Genomic DNA, 10,155 nt, shown 5'->3' on the forward strand with positions numbered 1-10,155 from the left:
TTTCTGGAATGCTACAGCTCTGAGACTGTACTCAGGTTTTAGAGATGATAGTGACTTCTGCACAGGATTGAGAGTTGTCTGAAAGAACTTCTGTGGAATTGAACCTCCCTGTGTAGACAGAGCCAGAATGACAAGCAGAAATACTGCTGCAACTTGATAATCCAAAGGGAAGTAGGTGGTGTCAGAGCCATAAATGCTTCCTTCAGCTGTCCAGCTCAGCCTTTGTGCTTTTGTTCTAGAGTGTGAAAACCCAATGAAGAAACACATGAGAAAGTTATGGTATGCAGCCATTTCCATTGAGGAGGCTATTTTTATCATTGATGTGAAATTAAATACACAGAATGGCAGAAGCCGTGAGTAGGAGTGTAGGGACAACTGTCTCCAGGCAGATCAAAGGTTTGACTAGTATCCGGAGCCCAATGTATACGCATAGCAAAGTATACAGGAACTCGGCAGTGCATATGATCTTTCTTCCTGCTACTCTCCAAGCCTCCAAACACTTTCTGCCCAGGGCCGTTATGGTTTCAGTGTGGTTTATGTGCTTTGCAGTGGCTTTTGTTTCTGTGAACGTGTTCAGTCTCCTAGTTGGATTTGTTAAAATATATGAGGTGATTTTATTAACACCAAAATGGTAATTGATCTAAAAATTAGAATGACAGTGGTTACAGTGTTAGAGAGGTTGTTTCATGTGAAGGAACCACCCTGGCCTGTTCACTTTCCGTAGTAATAACAATTAGCAGTAAAGGTTGTAATTTCTTCAGGATAGCAGGAGGAAGGCAAATCTATTGGCAGTGCCAAAGTACTGGTTAGTGGGAAACTCCAGTTTCCTTTATCTGGAAATTTCTCAGTTTTCCATAATTTTCACCCAAGATTGTAAAGTGCCTGAATATTCACGTATAACTCAAGCTGATTCTTACAGACTTTTTGTCTGTATGTTTTGGGTCCTAAATTGTGATCACTGACATCCAGACCACACTTTTTTTGAGTCTCAAATGAAATGAGGTGAAAGCTGGGGATGTGGGCATGTCTCTGGCAGGGGGAGTGGACTGGAGGAAAGGGCAATATCCCTTTTTCTTGGCAATGTCTCCTCTTCTTCCTAAGCCAAGGGCAAATGTTAAATGAGCAGCCCTAAGTTACGGTTCTACAAAACTGTTGTATCCTCCTTGTTTTGTCTACATCCCTCTGATCACACTGGTGGTGCGTTGCACAGCGACTGCTCTATGGAGAAGCACTTACCCCGAAACGGCATGGCCAGTACATCATGCAGGAGGGATCTAATCACAACTAGAAGGAAAACAGTCAAACCAGGGATGAAGAAATCTCCTTTCACACAAGGTGGACTCTGCATCATTGCCTTTCTTACCTCTAGCTGACCAACCATGGAGTGGGTTAAATTTCTCAGTCTCCAGTCACATTTCCTTAGCTCAGCTTTCTGGGTAGTATTGGCTCTTATTCCCACTGCAGGTCACATCTGGAGATTTTTTAAAAATATCCTTATTGGGTTACGGAAACCACGATAAGCGATGGCATCTGGATCGCAGACCTTGTCAGCAGAGAGCCGCTGTCAACTTCACTTAGAGGAGCAGTAATACTCTAGAGTACTTCTGCTGTTTAAGTGGTGATCTTGAAACACTGTAAAAATGACAAATGAAAGCTCAGCTTTTCTCTGAGAGTGTGGTCTGTATGGTGGGAGGTAGTGAGATCAAGAGGAGAAGATAATATTCCAGTACTGAGCTCTACTGCTGACCTTGGACATATCCCGTTACTTCTCTGTGCCTCTACAGGGTTCCTTCTTTCTGCATGTTTCAACTAGAAGCTGAGCAGGAGCAGCTTTTGGAAATTGTGGTTTTCCAGCAGCGGCAGATCCTTTTCAAGAGCTTTCTTGCTCCTTAACCCCTGTCTTCCCTCCCCAGGTGTGCCCAGCTGAACTGTTCATACTTTACCCTACTCAATGAAACATTGATGAAATTATCTGTCTGGGAATATATGAGAGAAGATATTTTTTTAAACCCACACCATTTCAAGACTGATTTTAGATCATGACCACATAGACAGTTACACTGAGGCGGCTGAAAGAGCGATACCCCAAACGGGGTACTTTTGGGGGTATGAGGAGGAAGGAAGGAGACAGGAACCTCTTAAGCCAGACTGGGCCAGGACAGTACCATGGTGGGACCAGAGCCTTGCTGTGTGCCTGTGCTGCTCTTACTGCAGCTCTGTAAGGGGGCTGATGCAGTCTGAACTACAGACTGCTCTGTGACAGCACTGATGTTGGTATCCCCTTTCTACAGGCTGGGTAGAAGAGGCCTGGAGGGGTGAATTGATGCTTCCAAATCCACATGGCAGGGACTTAACACAGCAAAAAATAAAAGCCAGGAGCCTGCTGTTAGCAGTGTGCTGTTCCTGTGCAGCTGAGGCTAAACTCTTTTAAAGTTGGTAAATCCTCTGGTAGTGTCAGCTGGGATCTGGAAGCATAAATGCAGGAAGATGAAAAAGCATCAGCTGGAAAGTTGCAAACCAACTTTTCTGGCCTGACAACAGAGCCAGTTTGTGTTCTGGGAGATTTGTTCCCTCTTCAGCGATTTCAGTATTGGCTGATCGTTTGTTACTGGAGCCAACTGTCATTCATTGTAAGGAAAATGCCCATCTGTCTCATGTGTTTGCTTGTAGCTGACAGTGTTGGAATTGCACATTAGCAGTATGACCAGCAGCATAAGTTCACAAGTGAAGCCTTTAAGAAGAAGCAGATTTTTCTCCTAGGAGACTTTTGTTAAGCATAAAATACATGCATAACCTGAAATATGTTCCAGACACTGGCTTCCTGTATATACAAGCATCCATATCCAGTCCTCACAACCTTTCTTTTTAAAGGAATCCAAGCCCATGAAAATTAAGTAAACTCAAAATGAAAAAAATAATATTATTCCAGGCAGGCTTTATTATGCATGGAAATAAGGTGTCTTAAAGAGTCTGTTAAAAGAAAAAGTATCACAAGTAGTATCACAAACTACAGCTTGTCAACTGCTCTGTCCAGTCAGTGGTTTTGCACCAGACTGTGTCTGTCTGGAGAGGTGGTGTTGCCTACAGAGAGGGGAATGTGGGGTTGGAACAGGCTGCCTGTATCAGCTGGGCCAGGCCCTTGTTAGCACCAGGCAGCTGTGGGTAAGAGTATCACAGAATTGCCAAGCGAGAACAAGACTCTGACAATCTTTTCAGGACTCTTCAGTTGCACTGAAAGGCCTGATCCTGAGTTCACTAAAAGCAGAGGGAATCTTTCCAGTGACTTCAGCGGGCTTGGGATCATATGAGATGAAAACAGAGGGAAAGCTCCTTTAATCCTCTAATCTCTTCAAAGTATTACAGTTTTTAGCAGGTGATTTTCTTCCAGATGAGCAATATGTTTTCTGTGTTGACAACATCTCTTTAAATAGCAGCAAAAATGGATATGGCCTACTTAGAAAGAGGTTTTTCTGGTCCCTACAGGAGAACCTCATGATTTATGGACACAAAAATGCCCTGTGAACACCCAAGACCTGATATCTCAGACTGATGCTTGCGTGCGTGCAATTACCCAATTTGCACTGCTATAATTGAGCTGTGTTTAGAGCCCCTGAAACACATGCACAGCCATCCATGCACCAGTCTAGATTCCTGCCTGCACTTTCCCTGAACTGTGGTGGCTAGTTGTTTGAACCTGAGCTTGCTGTTCAGTCTCATCTGTGTCAGGAGTGACAGGTGAACTGCACGTGATGTTCATCAGAGTCTGCTTCTTCCCCTGCAGCTGCAATGCTGAGACTGCTGCCAAATCCCCCTCCAAGGGACAGTGTGATCTGAGGGAAGCTGATCTCCCACCTCTGCAGGACAGCCAGCCGCCCACAGCAATGGCCATGGCAACAGAGACCTGGGAGGACAAGGCAAGCAATGAGACATCCAGCGACACTCCACCTGCAGGAAATGTAAGGGACAGGAATTCCCCTCTCATCCTGGGCATGTGTTTAGGACTTTTTTTCTGTTGGAAGCTCTAAAGGATCCCTTCATTGGAGGAACTGGGCAGATTGGGAGCCTGGATTCTGAAATCATACCAACTCCCATGAGTGATTAAACTCCATTAGAAGCATTTATAGTGCCTTTTTTATTACAGTTAATGAAACAGGAGTCAGTTTTAAGCCCTTGCCTACCTGCCACTGCATGTCTTGCAGGGAGTTCAGCAATAACTCCTTTACGGCTTTCACTGTGCCACCAGCCCCTCATTGCTGGACTGCCCGGAGGATCAGACTGACTCCCTTCTAGTCCCCACTTGGTCAAATTGCTAATGTAGGTAAGGCATAGAGGCTGGAGTTCCTGACCCCACAGTGCTGAACCGTTCACAGAACAGGGGCAAGCTAGCTCAGATCCCTGGAGGGCAGGCTCAACCCTTCCTTTAGACCCTGAGCCAGGACTGTGGTGTTGACTTCTTGGTTATTCGACAGCCATGATCTATCCACTGTGGAGCCACTGTACTCAGAGCTATACTACAGCAGAGACGAGAGGGTCCTTGCTGTTAGAACTAAGCAAGACAGAGGGACGTGGGGGACAGATTTTCTAATGATCATGTAGCAGAGCTGCCTGTACAGTTCCACTGCTGATAAATTGCCTTTTCCCTCCTTTGGCAACTGAAGACCAGTGGCTGCAAACCAGGCACTGCTTTGACCACTGCCTTCCTCCAAACACACTTGCTTTTCTTGCAGACTCCCAGTCCTGGCTGCCGCCGATCCAGCTCTGACATCGTCCGTGAGAGCACAGATGGTGCCAAGGCCCAGCGGGAGTGCCGGCTGCGGCCACACTTCAGTGACCCTATGCCGACAGACTCGGTGAAGAGGAAGCAGCTGGAGCTGAAGATTGCAGCTGCAGCACGGCAGCACGCGCAGAAGCGTCGGCAGGACCGAGACTATGGTACCCATATTCGGCACACTCAGAGGGGCTTGATGGGCCAGATGCTGAGCCCTGCTACACTGGTGTAAACAGGGAGTGAATCTACTAACCTAAGGGAGGGAAGCATTCTGGGTTTAACCCAGGTGTGCAAGAAATCAGGATCTACTCTGTCCTGCCTGGCAGATGGCAGCGGAAGAGAGAGACCAAATGAGTTCACAGGTATGGGCAGAGCAGGGATGACAGGTTTCACCTGGGAGCCATTTACTTTTGTCTCCTGCCCTTCTCAGCAGCAAAACAGGAGGGTGGACAGCTGACAGGCGTGCTTTCACCAGATCTCCCCCATCAGGGTTCCTACCACCCATAGCTGTGCCAGCGTACGCTCCTCAGGTGTGCTCTGTGCAGCTGGCAGTGCCTGTAATGATTTCTGTCTGTTCTCAGGTCCAGTGGTAGCAAAAGCCAACCTTGGCCATGGTGGCAGCTTTGATGAGACTCGCCACACGCCACGTGGCTCCCTCCGCTCCAGACATCATTGGAGCAATGTCAGCAGCCTGAGCACGGACAGTGGGATTGTTGGTGTGAACGATGTCCGGGATGACTTGGATCCCAGCGAGGCCACCCGGACCAAGTCAGCGGATGTGGAGAGGGCAGACAGTGGCATTGGCCAGATGCCAGCCAGAAAGTGGAGGAACAGGGGATCTGAAACGCTGAGCTCCCTGCAGGCCTGGGAAGCGCACCGTCCCTGCACCGACTGTGGAGAAAGGGACCTCCCCGTGGAGACGGATGTGCAGAACTGCAATCAGAGGCGGGCTGACCTCTGTGAGAAGTGCCGCAAGCGCAGGACAGAGCGCAAGGAGTCTGTCCTGGAGTTTGTCAACACAGAGGCCAGCTATGGAGAGGACCTGCGCATCATCAAAGAGGAGTTCTACCTTCCCATGCAGGCAGCAGGGCTGCTGAGCCAGGAGCAGCTCCTAGGCATTTTCAGCAACATCCAGGAACTCATCGACCTCAACGAGAACTTCCTGGAGGTACTGCAGGAAGAGATTGATCAGGCCTTTGACCAGGTATGATGCTGCGTGCTCTACAGGGGCTGGACCAGGCAGACAGGAATAGGTTTTGCATTAGTAGGACTCCTGGGTTCTGGTCATGTGCCCAGTCCTTTCCTCCCTTGGCTGTTGTAAATGCCAGGTCACAGCTGCTGGCCTCACTCTCTGCTCTGGTAACGCCACTGACATTAGCAGGCCATCAGCAGTCTGGCTTGTTTATCCTATTAACAAAGTTAGCTTTAAGCCAGTTAGCTTGGACACTAGTAAGTGTGTGACCATGGGGGCAAGGAGCTCAGCTTGGTCTGGTCACCAGAGGGATGGAGAGGACCAAGCTCACAGGCCACACTCTTACCCAACCCTAAGCTGGCTTGCTTCAGGCTGGCTTGGGTGTATTTGCCTTGGGTTGCTGTTTATTGCAGCCTGCCTCGAGGCTGGCTGCGGGGCCAGGCAGCACTGGCTGCTCCCTGCTCTGGTGACAGCTGGCCCTTACAGCTCTGTGTACCAGTTGCTTCTACTGTTGCACCTTGCCTTGCACAAGGGACTTTCTCACCCCGTGAGCATGGTGGTCAGAAGGCAGAGAAACAGCAGTAAGACCCTAGAGCAGCAGACAGTCACTGTAAAGGACACATAAACAGCTCCACGCTCTCCTTTCTTCAAGAAACCAAACCTCACTTTGTATCAGTCTCACCAAGATGCTTTGTTCTCTAGGAAACACATCTCTCCTTTCCCTCTCTGAAACACTGCATGTCAGACTGAGGGACCCATGTCTCAAAAACTGGCAACTTTGACAATGACTGTGATGCACCTGGCACAGTGAAGACAGATGTGCACTGTGGGTGTGATGTCCCCTGTGGATAATTTGTTAAGACAGTGGCTTCTACAAACAGCCGTGGGTTTCCTGGTCTCCTCCTCCCTGTTGCCCTTTGCAGTCAGAGCTCAGTACTGCACCAAAAAGCCGCCAGCAGCCAGAGAGCTGCTCTCTCTCTTGCTGCTCACATGAGTAGTGATTGCAGAGCGTATGCCTAGACAAAGCTAAGACAATTATGTGGCACCAGATTCTTACTATTCCCTTATTTTATTACACATCCAGAAATCAGAGAACAATTTACCATGAAATTTATTTTTCAATTAGGCATCAAAGTAGCCAGTAAGAGCACAACTGAAGGAGACTGCTTCCCAGCCAGGCCTGTTGCTGAGACCAACTGCAGCAGTTGTTAAGTGCCATGGCTGTTACCTGAGTTACAGGTCTCCTCTGCCCGTTTGCTTCTAAATGTTCTCTGTTAATTTATGCACTGCTGCATTAGCCTTAGAGCAGACCTGCCAGCAAGAAGGGCAGCCTCCTGACTAGCAGGCTCACTCTGGCCTCTGGCCTTTGGGCCCCTGCTCTGATGACCTGGCTGAGCCTGCAGAAGCAGAGAAGACATCTCTGTATGTGTAAAAGAGCAAGCAGTCAGACCAGCTTTCCTTTCCCTCCCCAGACACGGCTTCACCCACCAGGAAGGGTGAGCCCAGTTCCACCTTTGGTCTGGTGTTCACCAGATCCTGCAGTAGCAGTTCATGCTGATAGGGCTGAACGCAGGCTCCATCCCTGTGCCTCTCCCATGCTAACCCAGCAGGGGCTGTATTGCATGCTTGCAGGGCGATGATGACCTGATGACCGTGTGCATCGGCGAAATATTTCTAGAGTTTGTCAACATGCTGCCAGCATTTCAGACCTACTGTCTTCAGCAGTCCTCCTCCGTGAATATGCTCAACGCGCTGGAGAAGGAGAAAGAGTTGCTCAGGTGAGAAAAGGGCTGGGCTTGAGTATTGTTCCAGGCTTTGCAGAGAGGAAGGCACCAGGCTGAGGGCAAAGCCTTTGTCAGCTCAACTTGATCAAAGTTTTGATGCTAATGTTCTTCAGTGATGAGCTGCTCTCTCTTGGGGTGAGCAGAGTAATTTACTCTCCAAAATACATTAACCCCTTGATATCTCCACTGAGGCCGCCAGTTGGTCCCCAACTGTTTACTCTATGTTTTGGTACCAGTGTTTGTCCACTGACCACTGGGCTGAACTGTCACCAAATAACACCCAGCTGAGAACAGCTCTCAGTCCTGGAGCCAGAGCACAGTTTGGATTTCCACTGGGAAAAGCCATTGTGTGAAGCACGCATGACTTGAATTTGTTTCCCGTTCCTAGCCCTCACCTACTGGGCAGTGTCAGGCGAGTCAGTTCTCTCTTTCCACTGCAACAGCTTAAAATGATGATGGTACTAAATTCTTGTTTAGAGTGCTTTGTAATCTAATGATGAAAGGAGCTACAAATTGATGTAATCTGATATAAGCTGATGTATCTGCCTTGGGCCTATGTCAGTGTGTACCAGAGAAAGAGTATTGTTTTAAGATTTAACAGAAGACTGCCAGGATGTTATGTGCTAGTGTCCCAGGCACCTCATCGCTGTTCTGCAGCTGAGCACAGCTGTAGAAATTGCTGTTAGTTTTCAAGAAGACAGAATTCACAAGGCTGTTAAGACCAGAGGAGGGGCTGCAGTCCCCAGCAGCTGTCAGCACCGCACTCTTCATTTGCGTTTAGGATTGCAGCATCTGTTGGCAGAACAGGCACCATTTCATTCCCTCTTCTTAAATCCCTGCAGAATATTCCTCAATGTCTCCCAGAATGATAACACAGCACTGCGGCGGATGAACTTGAGGTCCTTCCTGATGGCCCCTTTGCAAAGAGTCACCAAGTATCCACTGCTGCTCAGCAGAATCATCAAGGCTACCACCGAGTACCACCCAGATCATGGCAGCCTGCGAGAGGCCAAGAGCCGCATTGAATCCCACCTGGAGCACATCAACATGAAAACCAAGCAGGAGGGGAACACGTGGACCCTCCGTTCCTTTCGCCAGGACAGCAAGAAGAAGAGGGAAGTCATCAACATCGAGATGAGAGAAACAGCTCTCAAAACTGTAGGTTGGCTGCGAGAGGAAACGCGATTTGTGATGGAGGGGTCTCTGCAGCTGGCCCAGCCGCCCGACGGCCAGTGGGTGAAGAAAGGCAGCAAGACCCTCAAGTTCCAGAATATGCAGGTCCTCCTCCTGGTGAACATGAAGCGTGTGTCCGAGTCCAGCCTGGAGTCAGCTGAGCCAGGGCCTGTGAAGGACGCCGTGCTGGTACTCATCAGGGACAAAAATAACGGGAAGTTCCATTTGCTCAGGGAGCCCTTGAGGCTGAGTAATTGCATCGTCTCCACAGATCCTGACTGCGATGACACTTTTGAACTCATTGAGATCAGGCGGGAGGCATTTGTGTTCCGGGACAGCGACCGAGCACGGACTCACCACTGGTTCAGGCAAATCAGGCGGTACTCAAGGGAGCTGGGCTCCTGGAAGAAGCGGCGGAACGCGCTGCCCAACATCATGATCAGTACCCCCCACACCAGGCCCTGAGTCCTGCATGGGCAGCACACAGGGAAACTTGGCTTAACCAGAGCCATGTGCAAAGGACCATCAAGAGCCTCAGTGGCTTGAACTTGTGCTGCTCCATGGACAGCACAGGGAGCGGCCTGGCCCACAAAGACTCTTAGCAGCACTGGAAGCAAGTCAACCTGTTAGTGGCCGATGTACATACAGAGCTGGGCTTCCCTCGAGGAGCAGATCTCTGGAGGAAAATACTGAGTTTAACTTGTGAATATTGCACTGCGGGAGAATGATGTATGATGCCTGCCATTGCATGGATTGTGTTGAAAGCCAGTTTTGACAGCATCAGAGAGGTTTCCACCATTGACTGTATTTCATCAGCATTAGGTAAAGTCAGGGTCAAAATTAGGTGCAGTATTATGCAACAGAGGAGGAAAGTTGGAGAAAATTGTTTTCCACTTCTACTCCTAAGGACTATTTCATTAGTCACCTCTGTGTATTCAGTCAAAATACTTGTTTAAAAAGAAAGGTCTTTCATCTTTAATCCAAATCAAGTAGGTATCAATTTGCTCAGATTCAGCTGCATGCATACAGCAATGAAAAAAAAAGCAGATGAGAAATAAAAGGAGTTCTTGCTCTCTGACACGTACCCTCCAAATATGTGTAGAACCTGTGGAAGAGCAGTGTACCTCCACTGAAAGTCTGTTATTTAACTGACTTAGGGACTGGAACATAACGCTGCATCTGAAATATCTCAGAAGTGTATGTAAATACAGCTCCGCTACCACTAATAGAGAACTTAA

At 48.6% G+C, this 10,155-nt stretch overlaps 1 protein-coding gene across 2 annotated transcripts in view; it reads left to right on the forward strand.

Moving 5' to 3' along the window:
• LOC104475272 (uncharacterized) overlaps positions 1–9,530 on the forward strand; it is a 46,877-nt gene extending 37,347 nt beyond the window's left edge. For both annotated transcript variants that reach the window (XM_086750389.1, XM_086750388.1), the window contains 5 exons: positions 3,782–3,956; positions 4,728–4,932; positions 5,350–5,972; positions 7,593–7,738; positions 8,587–9,530. In XM_086750389.1, the coding sequence (XP_086606515.1) occupies positions 3,782–3,956; positions 4,728–4,932; positions 5,350–5,972; positions 7,593–7,738; positions 8,587–9,382 (1,945 nt within the window). In that variant the 3' untranslated portion in view covers positions 9,383–9,530. The remainder of the gene's footprint in view (positions 1–3,781; positions 3,957–4,727; positions 4,933–5,349; positions 5,973–7,592; positions 7,739–8,586) is intronic.
• The last annotated feature ends 625 nt before the right edge of the window (positions 9,531–10,155 follow it).

The sequence above is a fragment of the Chlamydotis macqueenii genome, chromosome 6, assembly GCF_036417535.1.
Source record: "Chlamydotis macqueenii isolate bChlMac1 chromosome 6, bChlMac1.mat, whole genome shotgun sequence".
Taxonomy (NCBI): Eukaryota; Metazoa; Chordata; class Aves; order Otidiformes; family Otididae; genus Chlamydotis; species Chlamydotis macqueenii.